The sequence below is a fragment of the Geotrypetes seraphini genome, chromosome 4, assembly GCF_902459505.1.
Source record: "Geotrypetes seraphini chromosome 4, aGeoSer1.1, whole genome shotgun sequence".
Lineage (NCBI taxonomy): Eukaryota > Metazoa > Chordata > Amphibia > Gymnophiona > Dermophiidae > Geotrypetes > Geotrypetes seraphini.
Window position 1 is genome coordinate 261,663,769 of NC_047087.1, and position 21,212 is coordinate 261,684,980.

The following is a 21,212-nucleotide window of genomic DNA, read 5'->3' on the forward strand; positions in this document are numbered from 1 at the left end:
CTAAATGCTATGTATTCCATTAAGAATGGCATTTATTTTATGACTGTTAAATCATTAAATATTTCAATCATGATTTAATCTTACAATTAATAAAATATAATCTCATGTTAACTCTGACTTGCCTGTGTTGTGGGTAGCATCTACAGTACAAGAGGCTTCCTCCGCCAGCCCTGAGGGCCTTCTTGCAGCCATGTTCTGCCATTGCACAAGCAGGAAGTTGCATCAGAGGAGGCAGGCCTCAGATGCATTTAAGCTCTCTTGGCTGACAGAGGAAGCCTGCTTGTGTTGCAGATGCTGTCTGTGACCCAGGGGGAGATGGGAAGGAAGAAATGCTGGACTGCCAGAGTGCAGAGGAGTAGAAGAAGGTCAGAGGTATAGCATCAGATGCTTCATGTGCTTTGCCAGCTCTAGTATGATTAAAACTTTTAATTACACTAAGTAATGTATTGTTTGCATCAGTTAATGTGATTAGCTTTTATTTATTTTAATGACCAGTAATGAGACTTTTGGAGTGTGTCAGGTACTTGTGACTTAGGTTGGCCACTATTAGAAACAGAATATTGGGCTAGATGAATCTTTTGGTTTGACTAAGTACGGTAACTCTTAGGTTGACATAACATCCAATTCTATCCCACTTTGGATTGAGAGATTACCATAATTGTTCCCTGTAGAGATTGCTAGGTTTCTATTAGCAAATGAAGGCAGAGCCAAAAAACCAAAAATATAAGCTGACTAAACATAAAGATTACAGCTGTCCTGTGTGTGCAGTAAAGCATTACGCTTTTTTTCTAGTAACCACTGTGACTTACTAAATACATATCTGAAACACACTTCAGGAAACAGCAGGTGGCATTTTCTAGACCAGCATAAGCCTAAAGTTCTTGGATATTTTTTGTGACTTCATGCTACTGTTGCACTGAAAGACCTGTTTTTTAATGTTTAGTTGGCTACTTGTTCATGATGAGCTCCTTTATACATAGCTATGCCAACAAACTATATATTAACTTCTGACGAGGTATTTTTAATAGTGCATTTTCAAAGTCAGTGCACTGAATGTTGTTTGTTGTAAAATTAAGAACTACATTTCCTTGAAGGGATAAATTGAACATGTGGATAAAGGTAAACTGGTCTGTATTGTGAATCTGGATTTTCAAAAGGCATTTGGCAAAGTTTTTATATTAAAAGTTGGATCCAGGACCTTCCTCCAGATCCAACTTTATTGCTGAAAAGTCAGATCCATAGGATATCGAAGGATCCAACTTCAATATGTAAAAAAAAAATCTTGATGCTCTTGGGCAAGGTAAAACCTGCCAAAGCAGAGTGGGACAGGGTGGAGAAGTGGCCACAGCAACCACGGGATTTGGGGCAGACCAAGGCTGCAGAGAATCCAGGGTAGTAAAGGATATGTGGCCGAGCAGGGCAAGTTGGAGCCCCATGTCTGAGGCAGCGCAGGATCTGGGACAGGATATAAATAAAAGCCAAATCCTTAGACCCCCATTGTAGAAGGTATCAAGTAGATCTGAAAGATCCAGCTTGTAACTAATGGATGGAGATGAAGGGGAGAGGATAGAAATGTATGTGGATGAAGGGAATCGGAAAGAAAGAGGGATAATATGCAGCACATGGATGGATGAGAGAGGAAGGGAAGAGAGAAGGAGATGTTGCACATGGGTGGGGAAGGGAACAGATGGAAAACTAGACTTGGCTCTAGAAAAAGTTCAAAGAAGAGTGACCAAGATGATAAAGGGGATGGAACTCCTCTCGTATGAGGAAAGACTAAAAAGGTTATTGCGCTTCAGCTTGGAAAAGAGAAGGCTGAGGGGCGATATGATTGAAGTCTACAAAATCCTGAGTGGATTAGAATGGGTTCAAGTGGATTGATTTTTCACTCTGTCAAAAATTGCAAAGACTAGGGGGCACTTGAAACCGCAGGGAAATACTTTTAAGACCAATAGGAGGAAATATTTTTTCACTCTGAGAATAGTTAAGCTCTGGAACACGTCAGAGGTTGTGGTATCCCCCTGCATCACACCTTTTTTTTATTGGAAAACATTGTGTGGCTGATTGGTCCTGATTTGACTTTGGAGAAAACTAAATTAGTTATCTCAAATAACTAATTTGTAATAGGTGGTGTTTGGAGAAAGGAATAATCAACCACATGTTCCCCCTTGAATTTGGCTTCTTTACTAATTAAGTAGCGCTAAGAGAAATCCCACACAGTTGCAGCTCTTTATAAAGCCACCTTGGCTTATCAGCTGAGATCTAAGAAATTCTCCACCTCAGTTCTATAAGATATTCACAAGGAACACTTTTCTGGTAAGCCATGCTTTTCCTCTCCGATATTACTCAAAATAACTGTTAAGATGCTCAAAATACATTCAGTAAATTGACAGAGCAACAACAAAATAAGGTCAAAAGTCTTTCCGATAAAATCAAGTACTAGCTTTGCTTATAAAAATTTACTATCTAAGAGTTGGTACTTTGTGGTTAAGCTGCAACTGCAAATGAATTACTAATTCAGCATTCCACCTTATTCTGCCCCAGATTTTCTTGTTCCAGAAATAAATGTGTAATAAGTTAAATGAGGAGGAAGTCATTAGCTTTAATATTCTTTCTTTAAATTGTTCTCTTCAGCTTTCTGAAACCATTTTTTAATGCAATAACTACAACTTATAAGTCTGGATACAGATATAGACTGGAAGTATAGAAATGTATTAACTGTGAGCAATATTGTTGGCTTACAGATAAATCTGACTCAGCAAGGTGAATCGAATCATACCAGAGGCCTCTGGTATCAAGCCACTGAGCAGTTTTCATTATGCTCCAAAGCTAGCTGACAGGAACAACTTTAAAAATAGCCAACCATGGGCAGGTGACAAAATGTCATGCTAGCAGCATCTGGCACAGGGCCTGGCTTAAAAAATAATCACTCTGTGTCACTCTCCAGTTCTATTTTGGTTGCTAATTAAACTTCACCACTACAAGTTTTTCTATGCTAAGTAAGGAAAGAAGAAGCCTGAATCAGCAGTAGATAATGGTTTGTTAAATATTGCTTTTACCTTAAGTACCATAGTGAAAATAAAATGGAAATCTTTTAACATGATTAACTTTACCATAATTCTGGTAGCTGATCTATAATTTTTGTCTCTTTATGGTGGTGACTTGTTCTCAACTTAATTGGTATAGATATTGGGTTCTGATATGATTCCCTGAAAACTCTAAAATTTTATTAATACTGTAGTATTTTTAAGGTATTGGACAGTTCAGAGAGGTTTTTGGGAAGTAAAGATAATTTGACAGCTGTTAAGAGAATTTGATTTTTGTTAACGTCAACTAATCATGTTATTGAGATGGCTCGTGGAAATCCACTGCTTATTCTTAGGATAAGCAGCATAAAATCTGTTTTATTACTTGGGATCTAGCTAGGTACTTGGGACCTGGGTTGGCCACTGTTGGAAACAGGATACTGGACTTGATGGACCTTCGGTCTGTCCCAGTATGGCAAGTCTTATATTCTTATGTATCATAGTTCAGCTAATTGTTTAGGAGCTGAGTATATCAGAAAGACAGCTTGTAAGCAATTAAAAGGTCTATGTCTATGAAATTTGGCATCAGAAATGGAATTCTTTATTTTTACTTTTGAATAAAGTATTATCAATGGTCTTTAGTGTCTCTAAGGTGGTCTTCATTTCAATAAAACCCCATTGAATATTTATATAAGGTTGGATTTAGTCTGAACATGAGATTTCTATTTTTAAATTGCCCCATAAATCAGATCTATTTTAAGGGCTTTGAGGATCAAGTTAGAAAGCCAATGTACTATGACAGTATTTCTCAACTTCTTCAAGCCAAGTACCCCCTAAGTCTAGCATATATCAATGAGTACCCCGTCCAAGCTAATTACTAATTGTAATGTGATTTCTTCCGTTTATTTTTCATATACACACAATATAATCTTATTAACAATACGTATTGGTAGCCACAAAATTAAACTACACAAAGTACACTGTACGCAGAGAAAAAGTTAATTATCATTTATATTCTTTTTTTTAAAGAGGTCAAGGCAGATGACTTTAAAATATGCAATGTCACCTCAATAACAGCTACAGAAAAATAGACAAATATAGTGCAAAATATAGACAGCAGATATAAATTCTCAAAGCTGACACATATTGATCACTACATTGAAAATAAAATCATTTTCCCTACCTTTATCTGATGATTTTATTTTTCTAATCATCCTTTCCCAGTGTCTGGTTGCACTTTCTTCTGACTGTGTTCTTAACTAAGTTTCCAGGGCCCTCATATTCATTGGCTGTTTTTCTCTCCTTCACTTTTTGCTCAACTTTGGCATTAACTTTTACATTCAATTTTTTCCATTTTTTTCTCAAAATCTACTTTTCCATGTCTTACCTTCCTTTCCTATCTCTCTCCTCTCCTGTGATCTGGCATTTCTCTCTCCTTCCCTCCCTCCTGCCAGTGGTTTGACATCTCTCCTTCCTTTTCCCCCTTCCCAAAGTCTGGCATCTCTCTCCTTTCCCCCTTTCCAAAGTCTGGAATCTTGCCTCTCCCCCATGTAACATTTCTCCCTCCCTTCCTCCTTTCTGCCCCCTGCAGGTCAACATTTCTCCTGCCTTTCCCTCCTCTTTTCAACATTTCTTTATCTCTGCTTCCTGCATGCTTCCTCTCCTCCGGACTTCATTCCCTTCCCCAACCAATGTTTCTCTCTTCCTCCATGAGTCCAATTGTTTACTCTCTGCACTCTCCCCCTTTCCCTTGATGTGACATCTCTCCTTCCCTCCTTTCTGCCCTTCCCAGCTAACATCTCTCCCTCTCTCTCTCCATGAGTCTAACATTTGCTGCCTCCTGCACGCTTTCTCTCTCCTCTTTCCTTCCGTTAAGTGTCATCCCTCCTTTCCACTCCCAACAATTTTCCTTCCCTCCCCCAACCCCACTCACAGCTAATGTGTTCTCTCCCAAAGCATCATCTCACCTTCTGCTCCATTTCTCCTTTTCTCACCACTCGTATCCCTCCTGCAACATTTTTCCTTCCCTCCCTCCCCTATGGGTTTGCGGCAGGTAGCGTGCAGCATCTCTCCCTTCCCTCCCCCTCTCCTTCAAGTCCAGCAGCATGTTTCCCTTCCAAGATTTACAAAGAGCCGCAAGGTATAGCTTCTCTCTTCTCCATCCCCTCCCAGGTCTCTACACCTCTCATCCTTCCCCCCATCACCTGCCCCTCCCCCAACCCATATCCAAGGTTCTATCCCCTCTCTAGGCCCCTGACTCTTTAATCTCCCTCCCAACCTCACAATCCCCCATCCCCAGGCCTATCGAGGTACCTGGTGGCCTAGCAGGAGTCTTTGTGGCAGGAGCACTGCTCTCTCACTCCTGCCTCCTTGCAGCTGCCTTCTAAAATGTCTACCGCGACCGCTCCCAGCAGGTCACGGTACTACAGGAAATGCCGCAAGTCTGCGAGAGGTCATAGCAACTGTTTTAGAAGACAGCCACAAGGAGGCAGGAGTAAGAAGATTGCGCTCCTGCCAGAAAGACCCCTGTTGGACCACCAGGTACTTCAGTAGGCCCAGGAAAGAGGGGGGGAATCGTGGGGTTAGGAGGGAGAGTAAATGGTTTGGGGGCCTTTGCTAGGCTGACCCACCTCCGATGATGCAGCTTCCTTTTCCTCAGAGGCAACCAGCCTAGCAAAGGCCCTGAGGCTGTCTGATGGAATCGATAAAGTAATGCTAGCGGCAGCTGTGTGGGAAATTTGAAAGCACAGTGAACTGCCGCTACAGGGCTGGGGAGAGAAGACAGTGGCAAAATGTGATGATAGAAGGAGGGTGCGAGACTTACAGTGCAGCACCGCGCCACATACCTCCAACAATGGTGCGCGTATCCCCTGGGGTATACATACCACGTGTTGAGAACCTCTGCACTATGGCAGTGTTTTTCAACTCGGTCCTGGAGTACCCCCCTTGCCAGTCAGGTTTCAGGATATCCACAGTGAATATGCATGAAAAAAATTTGCATATAATGAAGGCAGTGTATGCAAATCAAGTTTATGCATATTCATTGTAGGTATCCTGAAAACCTGATTGGCAAGGGGGGTACTCCAGGACCGAGTTGAGAAATGCTACACTATAGTATGGCCTTGTCTCTTCACTGTGCTTTTCTTAAAGTGGATAAAAATGTGGTCCAGTGTTAAACACGGAATAGCATGAACTAATGGGGGTTTTTTTTGCAAATGGTCATGATGGTGTTCCATGTTCATGTTAACACTGTGAAAAAGGTAAAAGTAAACTAAATAGGTTTCTGTTATTTGAAATGGTAAGATTTCATTTCTATGCAGGGTTAAAAAAAAAAATACACATGGAGTGAACTATGCTAGTGTTGTTTTGATACATAGGGCCATCCAGTTCGTGTAAATAGCTTTATATCCTAAGAATTATGTACAATAGTGGCCAACTGGAATTGTAAACTTATTTTTGACATTGTTTCCATGATTTAACATAGCTATAAGCATGTTTATATAATGAAATCTTACAGAAAGAAGGATAACTGTGTTAGTCTTGAGTAGTAAAAATGACAGATTCGGAGGTACCTTTGTAAACTGAGTAGTTTGATGCATGAGCTTTTAAGGACTGGAGACCACTTTAGATGCAGATAAATTTAGAATAATGAAGAACATCAACATAAGAATAGCCTTACTGGGTGTCAGATCTAGCCCAGTAGCCTATCTTCACAGTGGCCAATCCAGGTCACTAGCACCTAACAAAAACCCAATAGTAGCAACATTCCATGCTACTGATCCAGGGCAAGCAGTAGCTTCTCCCATGTCTGTCTCAATATGGATGTTTCCTCCAGGAAATTGTCCAAACATTTCGTAAAACCAGCTATGTTAACTACTCTTAACACAACCTCTGGCAGTGCATCCCAGAGCTTAACTATTCTCTGAGTGAAAAAATATTTCCTCTTATTGGTTTTAAAAGTATTTAACTATAACTTCAAGTGTCTCCTAGTCTTTGTAATTTTTGATGGATTGTATTAAATCTTCTAGGTCAATGGTGAGCAAACCTTTTGGGTCCATGCCCTACTTCACTCTTTCTCCTCCCCCCAAAACAAAATTTAATCCTAGATGGTTTTGTTTCTTGCAATGAAACTTTTGATGCATTCATATAGATTTGTCCTTCAGATTTAAAAAGATAGCACTTATTAGATTGAGTGTGGGATACCGTTCTATTAACCGAGCCTGCAAACTTTTGTGCCTAAGTTTGTGTCTTTGTCAAATCTCCCCTTTTCACAAGTTTCTCTTCCTCTTGCCTCTAACAGTTTCTCTTCTGCTCTCTCTCTCCCACCCCAACCATTTTTTCTCTCATTCCTCTGTATGTACTTTATGTTGTTTGCCCTAGTACACTCCTTCATTTGTTTATATTGCCCTGTATTCTGGATTGCACATGACCCAATTTCCTTTGTTTAAACTGGGCCACGTGAATTCCTGAAAGCTGAGGAGGAAAGACAAGCATGCAGTAAATTGAGAACAATAGCCTAGTTTCTAAACCTGGAAAAGGTGTGACCATGATGTGGTTTTGTCACTCTTTGTTCATAAATACAGTAACTTTCTTAAAAGCGCTGTATTCATCAGAAGAGAGAATGACATGGGGACAAATTTGTCCCAATCCCCACGGGAACTCAATTTCCCTGTCCCGTCCCCATGAGTTTTGTTGCTGTCCCTGCCCCATTCTTGTAAACTCTGTCTTAACCGCACAAGCCTCAAACACTTTGATTTTAAAATGTTTGAGGCTTGTGCAGATGAGGATGGAGCTTGCAGGAATGGGGCAGGGACAGGAAAAAAACTCATGGGGACAGGAAAATGAGTTCCTGCGGGGATGGGGAAAAATCTGTCCCCGTGTCATTCTCTACATCAGTCTGGCTACTAGTTGTCACCATGCCTACTTTTCTAGCATCTTTCCCAGCAGGTTTGAGGAACAGATGTTGCAAAATACAGAAGGGCTTTAATAAAATTTATGCTGGACAAGCTGAAATGTCAAATTATAATGACTTTTGCAGAGTAGAGACAGCATAACCTATGTGTGTGTGTTGTAGCTGTGATGTCTACGTGTTTTTAAACTTAAAAGGGAGGGGAGCAGCTTGAATGGTGCACTACCCTATTATTAGATGTCACCAAACATCTGAAAGGGTGGATTGTACAGTATAACCATAAGAAGCCACAGTTCATAGCCAAAGCTGGATTAAGACTATATTGAACTCTATAGATTATGATTGTAGATTATGATTGTATAGTCACCATTGGAAGCCTTTTCGTGAGACCCTGATGCAGGCGAATAAGCTAAAACACAGTCCATTTCAGGTCTAATAAAGTTCTGACTTCTACTGTCCTTGCCTCTAGGCATTTTCTCTGAGGACCATGAGACTGTTGATTTGTTTTGCTTCACTCCACTCCACGTTGTTGGTTCCCTCTGGTCTTCCTACAGTTATAGTGACGACTGTGCATTTATACCACCTGTGCTATCAAGTTCAAAGCAGTTTACATTTTCTAAAGAGACCAAGATATTTCTTGGAAATTACAGAATTAGCCCTTGAAATTACAATAACATTTTCAACAATGAAAGAATCTGTTGAATAGAAGAGTTTTGGGGCTCCTCCTAAAAAGTGAATAATTACAAGTATTTAAGTTTGAGATACAAAGAAAGAGACTCTTCCAAATCTTTGGTGCTCGAAAAGCAAGTAATTGTTTATGAATTTTGAGTCTCTTTTAGACCTTAAGCAGATGGTGATGTAAAAGGATAATTGTTACATCTTCTCTCTGATTTGGAGTTTACAATTCATATTAATAATAGAAGATATTCAGGACATTCTCCATTCAGGAATTTGTATAACACACATAAGACTCTGGCCTACATTGGCATTCAGTGAAATTCATTATAGCATATTTACATATGGAAAATATTAGCCAAATTGTGGTATTCTAAGTTGTTTGCAATTTTCAGATAAGTTGTTTTAAGGTTAGTCTCCACAGCCGCACTGTGAACTTGGCCTAGGCCCACCCACCCCAAGCTCACATTATATATATATACAGTAGATCCACCAACCAATCACCCTCAACACCCTCCACCTGCTACCCAGCCAAATCCAACCTACACAGAATAAAGGTAACAAGATTTAAAAATATAATACAACAATCCAAATGCTATACCTTAAACTTATAATAATCTTACCCATTAAGTGCTTTCCTATCCCAGTCACCATCAACCAGGGCAGATATGCTGACCCCAAAAACTCCCCTCAGAGAAAACCTCCCAACACAGCCCCCACAACCTAAGAGGAATCCCCATTTTCTCATACACCCCCACAACTAAAATCCTATCACCCTCATAAATGCCAGATCAGTAAATAACAAAGGCATCATACTAAATGACCTCGCAGATCAAAACTGGGACATATTCCTGATTACTAAAACCTGGCCTAAAGACAATGATGGAGTTACACTAGGTATAATATGTCCCTTAGGCCAGTGGTCCCCAACCCTGTCCTGGAGGACCACCAGGCCAATTGGGTTTTCATGCTAGCCCTAATGAATATGCATGAGAGAGATTTGCATATAATGGAAGTGACAGGCATGCAAATCTGTTCCATGCATATTCATTAGGGCTATCCCGAAAATCTGATTGGCCTGGTGGTCCTCCAGGACAGGGTTGGAGCCCACTGCCTTAGGCTATCAAGCTTTAGTAGACTCCCGTGTACACAAAAAAGGAGGAGGAGTAACAGCCATTACCTGCCCATGACCAATCAATTACAGAGAAACGTACATTGGCACTAGATCCCAATGTGTCGCAGGATAAAATCTTATATTGAAAAAACATGCACTGTTAAGGATTACTAGGGCAAATTGTAACCTGGAAACTCTATATTAGTTGGTACTAGACCCCTAGGTTGTGTCAAGTTAGGATACAGCCTTGTATTGTAAACTTGTATTGTAATTGTGTCAAATTGTAACCTGTTAACTATATAATATGTATGTTTAACCTCTAACACAAAAAAAAAACAAAAAGGAAGATCCAATGATCCACAGTAAAAACAATCCAAAGATAAAAACAACAGACTGTGGATGTGGATGTCCTGAAAGATGATTTTATTCGCTCTTCACAATAAGAATACAAATAAAAGTCTGAATTAGTAATACAAGTATGATTGTCCTGACGGGGCCCTACACAGTCTGTGTTTCGATGAGACCACCTTCCTCAGGAGTCCGGATGATGTAGGGTACAAAGATAAAAATATGAGCAAAACAATGTACGTGTCTTTGAGCATAAAACCTGAAAATGGCTTGAAACAAGCAGAGTGGCACGCCAACTCAGGACAATCATACGTGTATTACTAACTCAGACTTTTATTTGTATTTTTATTGTGAAGAGCAAATAAAATCATTTTTCAGGACATCCGCAGTCTGTTGTTTTTATCTTTGGATTGTTTAACCTCTGACCCATTCTGAGCTCTTTGGGGCAACGGAATAGAAAACAAATTAAATAAATAAAAGAAGTTACAGTTGTAGACAACAGTAAAGATTGTACTAATAATCTAAATTGATCAGGTTATGCCAGGTGTGAAACTGCAGTCCTGGAGGGCTGTAAGCCAATCTGGTTTTCAAGTTATTACTAGTAAATATGTACAGTATAACAAAAGTATGCACATAATGACAGTACAGTCAAACCTTGGTTTGCGAGATTAATTCGTTCCAGAAGCATGCTTGTAATCCAAAGCACTCGTATATCAAAGCAAATTTCCCCATAGGGAATAATGGAAACCCCAAAACTTTAATACAAAATACTATACGTACTTGTATTGCAAGACCTCACTCATTTAGAACAGTCATTACACTCCTGCAGCATCAGAGAAAGAAGAACCATTGGTTCGGTTGTGATGATGTGACGCGTGTGTACTGTATGTACTCGTATTGCAAGACTTTGCTTGTTTAGAAAAGTCACTACACTCTTACAGTGTCAGAGAGAGGATGTGTGTATACTGTATGTATTTGTATTGCAAGGCATTGCTTGTATATCAAGTTAAAATTTAATAAAATGTTTTGCTTGAATTGCAAAACACTTGCAAACCAAGTTACTTGCAATCCAAGGTTTTACTGTATATGTAAATATCTCACTCATGATTACAGTAGTGATTCTCCAGCAAGTGTCAAACCTGTAACCTTTTTGAGCCACTTTTATGTTATTATTCACGGAATAGAAGATGGAGCCCAACAACTTTTACAAAATTATTAGGGATGTAATTAATACATATTTTCATTGGGGGGGTTTCTGTTGTTGGGGGGAGGAGACAGACAATGTCATGAATAGTGCATACTATTTTTTTGATATAGGAAGAGCCCGAGAGCCCCTTCTCAATGGGCGACTGTAACGTGGGGCTGGCAGGCCCACATTGTCACTCGTTGAGTCGTGAGTGGGAAAAACGCACGGGTGAAGAGCAGGATTGGTCTCTGGGTTTTTTTCCCGCCGCTGAGTAGCTTGCTTATAGGCAGAGGAGCGCCAGGCTAACGGCTCGGGGGGGGAGGAGATAAAGCTGGGATCTCGGAGGGCCTGGCGTCTTCCTAGGTCCTCCAAGGCATCTTTTCCCACCCACCCGCTCTTTAGGATGGTTATGTGGCTGCTGTGTGGCTCGGGAGGGTGGTTATCCCAAGCTACTGACAGCTGGGGATCATTGGGAGATGAGCGGGGACTGGCGGGGTGCTGTGCCCCCGGGGGGTCTAGTGACCCAGGTTAAAGGGGCATGGAGGGACATGCCTCCCCCCCAGGCCCTTGTTGGCATGGCAGGATCGGGGGCCAAATATTATTAATGTAATGGCTTATGCTTGTAGCTTGGGAAACTGCTTTTTGTTATGTGAGAATTGTTGGTTAACTTTTTCTTAATAAACGGAACTGCTATTTATCCCAATAAGAGTGAGGTATGATTGCTCGGTTAAATGGGTGGTCAGGTGGATAGTGGGGTTGGGGGAGAGAGAGGGGAAAGGAGCAACTGGGCCTGTCCAGACCTTGTTGTTGAGAGTGCATGTTGTTATTAAATAGTGTACTCTGTTTACAACCAGTGGAGGAAAACATGCTGTCAGTGGGCTTCCTGTCATTTTAGTCTAAAAATGCATTTCAAATGAATATACATCCCAAAAATTTACTGCTGTAGGTTGGGTGCGGGGTGCAGTGAATTTTGCCTCAGGCCCACTCGGCAGCGGCATGGCATTTGTGTAGCTGGTAGGGTCTCCAGGTCCTACCAGCTGAGGACTTTCAGGATGCCACTGCTGTTGGTGGCAATGCTACGATGCCAGTGCTGGTATTGCAGGCATGCCAGTTCTTGTGCATGCTCCGTTAATGTGGGTTGCTGTGAGGGAATTGTGACCTGGATTGGCCACTGTAGAAACAAGATACTGGGCTAGATGGACCATTGGTCTGACCCAGTTTGGCTATTTTTATGTTCTTATTGCAGATAACCTAAAAATAGTACTAGGTTTTGTAGTTGGACACACTTGATTTGTTGCCAAAATATATTTGCAACCATGTAAATTGATGACTTAAAAATTGTTCTTTTGACTCCCAATACAACTGAAGTCAATTAGTTCAAAAGAATTATACAGAGAGATTTTAGTTCAGTATGTAGACAAAGTTAACCAGCCATTGACTTTCTTCTCCTGAATCATAAAAGGAAGTAAAATGAAGGGAATGAATTAGAGTAACAATAATTTATCTCTGCCATTTGGAACCATGCAAGAGATCCTGGACAATTGGAATCTTGTCCTAGAAATATAGTTATCAAATTGTGTTCTTGACTTGTCCTGGGTAGCCTGCATAAACATGTACATCTTATGTAGACTGTATAGATATGTGGACCATGGCCTCCATTTTTTTTAGAACGTCCTCCGAGGCTATAGCTGCTTAAGGTTTCCTCAAAGGATTGTGTATTGCTCTTGAATACAGGCCGAGTCACTTTACAGTTTTATATAAAGAGAGGAATTAGTGTTTTAGACTTACAATTTTGCTCCACTTCGTTAATTAGATAAGCTTGCATTGTAAAATACATGAATGATGTAAACTAAGTAGCAGACTGTCAGATGCTCACACCATTGTTTAACATGCTGTGTTTTTGCTTATTTTGAAAAAAATTCTCTTCTCTTGACCCTGTAATGATAACTGTCAACTCAGCTTTACATTGCTAGCTGTCAGCATTTTCTGTTGGCCTAACCAATGTCAGCAGAGACCTACGGGACATTATATTAATCTGACTCTGGAATGTTAATGCAGATAGACCCTAAATGCTCCTGCACAGAATTCACATACACTAAGCATCCAGCCAGACTGGATTGTTTATCAAGAAGATATGCTACTTGAATGGGACAAAGAAGCCAGACAGACTAATCCCATCTACCATTCCTTTAAGTGTCATACCTTCCTTATCAATTAAACTAACCATTGTTTCAAACAGTGTACAAATTATAAATAGGAAGATACTGGGAAATACAATAGATTCTATTTTTAGAATAAGACTCCAACCTATAAAAGCCTCCTCTCTGCAACACCTCTCTCTCTCACTCTCTCTGGACCCTTGATTGCCGCCCTCCCCCCCCCGGGACTCTTATTTCTCTCTCTCGCTCGCTCGCTCTCTCTTTGTCCTCACAGCACCTATTTCTCTCTCATTCACAAGAGCACAGAAGCAGTCTCTGAATCCACTCTGTATTTGTAAAGCTTATTTCTTTCTGTACATCTGTAACCCAGCATATGCTTGATATATCTTTATACACATTGTCTTTCTATAATATAAAGCCTATTTCTGCACAATATATTCTTTATGCAATCACTCTTGCCTGTCCTTGCCATTAATTTCACTTCCTACTGAACCTTCTACGAGGGTTTTGAACATGGGACCAGGCGGATTGTAAGGTTGCCACATTATATCATTTGAGGCTTGTTTGCTTCAATATCACCCCTCCAAAACTTGACATTTTGGTTGGGGGCTCATCCTTACAATAACCTAGTAACAATTTAGTAAACTAACAATGTTAACACATGTAATTTTAATAAAATTAAAGAATGGTATAATGTCATATTTTTACCTTAATATACATGTTGCTATCAGGGCTATGGAGTCGGTCATAAGCAACTTTGACTGGAGTGAGAGCTGGTAAAAATGTACCAACTCAACTAAAATAAAAACTTAAATTATATATGGTTATCATTTTATTCTTTAAATCCTGAACAAATATATAAAGTACTGGTAAATATAAGTTATATATAAGTTATATATTTTAGATCCAGTACAAAAAATTTAAAGCCTAATGAGTTGGAGTCAGACAGTAGAACATTAAGTCTGAATCAAGGGTTTGGGGTACCTACTCCACAGCTTGATTACAATATATTAATATTGGATTTTAAATCAACCTATCTGATCAGAATTTTTTTTTTTGTTTGCTTTGCAGGTCGCATGGGAATAAATTTCCATCATCCAGGAACAGATAACATAATGGCACTTAACAGTAAGTATATTTTTCAATATGTACCCAAATCCTCCATTTTACATAGAATGTCTGGGAGGGAATTGATCATGATTTCCCCAGTATTTTGCAGAAGACTATGCATTCTCCAAATTAATTAGAAAAAAAAAAGAAATAAGTTAATACCTTTTTTATTGAACTAACTCAATGCATTTTATGATGAGCTTTCGAAGGTAACCCTTCTTCAGATCAGAAATAAGAAAATGTTGACAAATGTAAGGAAGCATTTCAGGGATTGTTTCACAGGGAGGGATAAATGGTTAAGTAGGTGACAAATTCATCACACCATTTCACTCCAAATTATTTAAAAGAATCATTAGTATGCGCTTTACTGTAATGTCATATATTCAGGTATTTCCAAATCTGAACTAAAGAGACTTCAAAAACTATAAAATACAACAACTCAGGTCTTCTGTCATGCCAAACAGAGACCACATCATTCCTTTGCTTAAGAAGCTACATTGGCTGCTGATAGAATCTAGAATTCAATTTAAGATCCCCATGCTAACATTAAAGCACATTACACTTTAGGAAACAATTGAAAACCTTTTTATCTTCTAGGTTTCTGGGGAATTGATATTCCATATTTAACTGTATGATTATGTAACTTTTTGTAAACTTTACGGTTATGCGGTATAGAAGCTGATTTTCATGTTTTACTGAAACCCCGGATTATTTAGCCTCATTGACTATTCCATATGTCCCAGTTCATTAGCTTGGATCATTAAATGTGCTTATTGGGAATCAGCTAGAATGCTTTTTTACTTTTTGGCTCCTTTCCTCTGCAATATCCTGTCCCTTTCTGTCCTTTCCAAACTCTCTTATAAAAATGTTAAGATAGGCCTAAAAACATATATTTTTCAATCAAGACTTTAATGCTTTTTAATGTCTGGCAGGGCCTGACAACATATAGGGGCAAATTCTGTAAAGGACGCCTAAAATGTAGGTGTCATTTAGACGTCCAGGAGCACAACGCTGAGTGTGATTCTCCTATGCATAGAAGCAAAATAGAGAAACGCACTTGGCAGCATCCAACAAATTTAAGCGCATCTATATAGTTAGGCGTGCTACACAGAATCACCTTTTAGGCATCGTATTGAAATCCTGACAAAGTGTATAACGTTATTATGTTTTAGCATTGACATCATTAGAACAGCGATTTTATGCTGGGTTTTTACAATAAAATTGTATGCAGTAAAATGACAGGCTCTTCAATATGCACCTAGATGGCAGATTGTCATAAAAAAAAATATAGAAATTTGTGCTGAGGTATCTGACCATACTAGGGATTTGAACCCATGACCTGTGGAAGATAAAAAAGTGCCATTAACCACTGAGCCACAGGCGCATCCATTGCAGGGGTTCCTATTATTTTTAGTGACATTCTGCCATATTGATAATGATGTCAAGATTGTACATCAGACATGTCCACTTGCTTTGAACCACAGCTATTGTGAGTAGGGTTTCTCTTCTTATTTTCTTAAACTTTGGGAATCAGTATGCAATACATTTGGCCATGTGCTGTGCTTGAGTAATGCATTATTAAATATCTTTTAACCTTAATATCAAACTGGAGTACTCTTTACCCCCCAAAACAAAACCTTTTGAGAATGAGGTTTTTAGTATGCAATATATTTGTTCATGTGCTTCACTTGAGTAATGCATTATTAAATATCTTTTAACCTTAATATCAAACTGGAGTATTCTTTACCCCCACAAAACAAAGCCTATACCACTATATCTGGATGCCTCAAGCACACCTAACCCACACCTAACTCATGGCCAAAAGTAGATCTGGTTTTGCAACACCTACATTTTAGGTGAGATTGTAGACACTGAGCGGCATGCGATTCTATAAATGGACATCCATATTAAGCCCACGCCTATCATGTTAGGCGTAGCTTTTTCCGATGGATGTCTATGAAATTCTGGATGCCTATTTTGTGAATCACGCACAACCTTTGGATGTCTAACTTCCAATTATTGCCTGTTAAAGTCGTTAATTGGGCTGCTTTTTCAATTTATTTGGACACCTGTCTTTGACATAATTTGCCCCATTGTGACTGACTTAGGAACAGTGTGCAGTCAGGCCCTGATTCTCCAAAAGTGCTTCCCGATTTTAGACAGCTGTAGGCATCCTACAGCTGTCTAATCAGCCAATCGGGATACACGTTTTAAAAAAAAAATGCTCCCCAGGCAGGCCGCCTATATTGAAGGCAAGGCCCGCAAGACACCTAGGCCCTGATTCTGTATAGGTCGCCCGGGAGAGGCGTCCTATTCAGAATCGGCCTACACTAAAACCCCGATTCTGTAACCGGGTTCATGTTACAGACGCTGGTTAGAGAATCGGGTTAAATTAGACACGGCCCGCTACACTTATCGCGGCAAGGGATCTCTCTGCTGCTATAAGTATAGCGGGCCACGGCCTGTCCGATCGGATGCCCCCCCCTCCGACACTACTGACCGCCCCCCCCCCCCCCCCCCGACACTACCAACCGCCCCCCCCCCCGACATTACCGATCTCCCTCCCACCCCGACACTACCGATCGCTGGCAGGAGGGTGTCCAATCCCTCCTGCCCGAAGACGCACCCCCCCCGGCGCTATCAACCCCCAAACCTCCAAACTAACCTGTTCTTCAGGCCAGACGGTTCTTGCCCGTCCAGCCGGTAGGCCCGCCTCGTTGAAATGAGGCGGGCTCGCCCCTTCCCGGCCCATCCCGCCGAAGCCTAAGGCCTGATTGGCCCAGACTCTAGAAGCCTGGACCAATCAGGCCTTAGGCATAGCGGGTCCGCCCATCCCCACTTAATCTAAGGCCTGATTGTGTATTTGCTGGTATGTACAAAGGGAGCACCCATTTCAGGGGGGGGGAAATATTATTTTGTATGATACTTGGGTCTTTACATGTGTAAATGTCAATTACATATGTACAGTATGGTGCTATGTATACTGGATTTCACAACATGTACATACAAGAGGAGACAGTTAAAGACCTGAGTACTGTTTCATGATTTTTTGAGGTGGTGGTACACACAACAAAGTTTGGCATAATTTACCCCTGGAGAACCTAAGTCCAAATGAGCCAGTGGCTGGCACCTCTAGGAAACTATTAAAAAAAAAAAAAGTGTGTGTATGTGTATATTACAAAATTGGAAGTATATGTACAATGTTTCCCCTTGCCAACACCTCGGCTCCTTAATTTTTGCATTTCTAACCAGTTATATATGGAAATAGTGGATTTCTGAAATTACAGCATTTCATTGTAGACTGCATACATGCGTATTCTCACTAATTGTTCAATAGATTTATTTACTAGTCAGACAACTCCCTCCTTTTTAAAGCTAATACTCATCATGTTGATACTGTGTATTCCCACTAATTGTATTCTGTATTCACTGAACACTCAGGGACTTCCTCACCATCTGTATCCTGAAATTCGCTGGCTATCCAGCCCCCTTCACTGTAACATGTTAATATTATATTGTAACATATTAATATTATAATTCTTACTATTCTGTACTCTATAATCACTGACTGCTCAATGACATCTTCCCTATTTGTACGTTGTAATTCGCTGGCTGTACAGCTCTCTTCACTGTGAACCGCCTAGAAGTCATAAGATTATGGCGGTATAGAAAAAAATAAAGTTATTATTATTATTAAATGGCCATTTTCACTTGTAGATGTTTCTAAAATTACCTTCCAGATATAATAAATTACCTAATGGAAGTTATAACAGATATATCTGCCAGTCTTCCATGTTAACCCTGAATTTTAAGTCTTGGATTATACAGAGTTAATCTCAACATCAGAATAGCCATATAGTGGTCCATCTAGCCCGGTATCCTCTGTCCAACAGTGGCCAATCCACATCACAAGTACCCAGCAGAAGCCCAACTAGTAGCAACATTCCATGCAGTGGCTTCCCCTATGTGCATGTCAATAGCAGACTATGGACTTTTCCTCCGGAAACTTATTAGAATTTCTTTTAAACCCATCTAGGCTAACTACTGTTCAAACCTTCTCTGCCAAAGAGTTCCAGAAAGTTCCAAAGAGTTCATTGAGTGTTAAAACTGATCTACAGTAGAGTAGGGTTTTTCCACTAAAATGGAAATACTTTTAAAACAAATAGGAGGAAATATTTTTTCAGTGTTTGCCTCCAAGTTAAATACATTTTTCTTATACTTAGGGTCCCCTTTCTGGTTATGTTTTTATTTGTCTTGGAAGTGTATCTTAGTATTTAAAGTTATGCTGCATTATGTATTTTAGTTATTAGTGTTGTATTCAATTCATTAATTTTGCCCCTTAAGCAGTAGTTCATTTTTAGTGTAAGGCTAAAAAGTGTTCATGTGTAACTTTTGATACTCCAATTCATATTTGTATGAATTTTATAACTAATCTGAATATAATTGAAATGCTGACTAGTGTGTGTTTAGACTTCAATGATCTGTGTTTTGCTTATCTCCTAAACAATCTTAGAAAACTACATTTAAGGCTCTTTTTACTAAGGTGCGCTAGTGTTTTTAGTGCACGCTAACCCCACGCTACACGGCTAGAACTAACGCCAGCTCAATGCTGCCATTAGCGTCTTGCACGCATTAAAACCGCTAGCACAGCTTAGTAAAAGGAGCCCTTGATGCTTAACTAGAAGATTTTTATGTGCTGTAACCTTCCCCCCCCCAAAAAAAAAAAAAAAATTGTGGCACCATCTGCTGCTGTGGTTTGCGAGGGTCCTCAAGTCCTGCTAGCAGGAGCTGTTCTCCATTAGTGACCTGGACCCCTTCCTCCTGTGTATGCTTGGTTCTGATCTGTAGATTTCCTGAATAATATGGTATGAAGTGGATTCTTATCCAGAATTATATATAAATCCAAAGAATTGACAGAATCAGTACTAATAGTACTAAAAGAAATGTTAGCATTGCTAGATCCAAGCAGATTTAGGAATTGATGTAACTCAATAGTAATTCGAGGGGCTTTCAGTATTTATCTACCTTGGTATAAAAACGGTAGCAAGCATGTTAAAACAAGTCTGTGCATGTTGTGAAATGTCTCAAGGTTACTCATGCACAATTGTGGCTCAGCGCGAGTCTAACATTCTAAGAGACAGGATGTCAGGAGAGTCTTTGTGTGAATCAAGTAAGAAACTGCTAGATTTGGAGCACCATTAAGTGATGAAATTTCTCACAAAAGAAGGGAAAAAAACAAAAACATCCATGAATGCATGACTGCAGTTTATGGTTAGTCTGCCCAACATTCTACAAAGTAGAATTTTGGAGCAAGCAGTTTGTGGGATAGAGAGTCCATTGAAGATGCCTCACACTGGACGGCCTGTGAAAGCAACTTCCACAGAAATGTGCAAGAAAGTTGACAGATGAATTAAGACGAATAAAGGTTTCCCGAATAGCTGAAAAAAATGGACATCTTGGCAGCTACAGTTTGGAAAATAATTCTTGAAAAGTTGAGCATGTCCAAGGTTAGTGCAAGATGGGTTCCAAGAATGTTGACATGATGATAGAAGGCCATGAGGCTCCAGTGCTATTAGGAGAACTTGGAGATGCTCCGTAAAGACTGGAGGCAAGACTTGGTCTATCACAGAGAACCTGAGTCCAAAATGGAGTCAATGCAGTGGAAGCACAAATCATCCCCCACTTCAAAAAAGTTCAAAACAGAAAAATCTGCAGCAAAGTCATGGCAACTGTCTTCTGGGATGAAGGACTTTTACTTCTGGAGTTCATGCCACACAAAACAACCATAACCAGGGAGAGTTACACCAACACAATGATCGCTTTGCAGGAGTCAATCAAGATTGACGCAAAGACGAGGAAAACTCTCAGCAGGCGTGATGCTTCTTCACGACAAATGTGCAAGTGCACATCACAATAATCATAGGCTGCCATCTGAGAATGTGGGTTTCAGCAGCTGCACCATCCACCCTACAGTCCTGACCAGGCTCCCTCAGATTATTTCCTGTTCAGAGTTTTGAAGACATATCTCCGTGAACAGTGGTTTTCAAGTGATGAAGATGTCAAGGAAGCTGTGACATCCTGGTCTAAAGGTCAAACAGAAGAATTATATTCAAAGGGGTTAAAGTCATTGCAGGAAAAGTAGATAAAGTGTATGAAACTATAAGGGGACTGTATTGAAAAATAAAATTTTTTTGAAAACTTCTTTCTTACTGAGGTAGATAAATTATTGAATGCCCTTCATATCGTCCTAGATTTAAAAAAAATCTATAAAGCATTTCCAGAAGATTACATAAAACCAAAAAGGGGAAGTATAAACATGCCGTAATTCAAATTGTTTCATGTTTAGGGTGGGACCATAAGACTGGTAAAAATTCAATCTTAGAACATACCTCCTCAAGTCTATGTTCTTCCTCATGTAAATGAGAGATAGTTAAAATATGAAGTAGTTTAGGACAAATTTAAAGGTCGCTCATAGTACTACAATATCCTCATAATGCAGCAGTCTATTCATAACAATATGGTAATGTGGTTAGAAACTGTTACTTAATATTGGTTAGATACTAAATAGCTATTCTTTGAAGCTGTTAAAAAACATTTTTATTGTTGTTTGAATAATAACTTAGTAATAGTAATAGTACTGCTGCACAGCAGAAAGTTAGTTTAGTGATAAATAGGCAGTTGAAAA

At 39.8% G+C, this 21,212-nt stretch overlaps 1 protein-coding gene across 23 annotated transcripts in view; it reads left to right on the top strand.

The window, feature by feature from the left end:
- The window catches only part of CPEB3 (cytoplasmic polyadenylation element binding protein 3), a 241,276-nt gene that overhangs the window by 87,031 nt on the left and 133,033 nt on the right, over positions 1-21,212 (top strand). For all 23 annotated transcript variants that reach the window (XM_033943205.1, XM_033943209.1, XM_033943203.1 and 20 more), the window contains one exon: positions 14,489-14,545. In XM_033943205.1, coding sequence (XP_033799096.1) covers positions 14,489-14,545 — 57 coding nt within the window. The remainder of the gene's footprint in view (positions 1-14,488; positions 14,546-21,212) is intronic.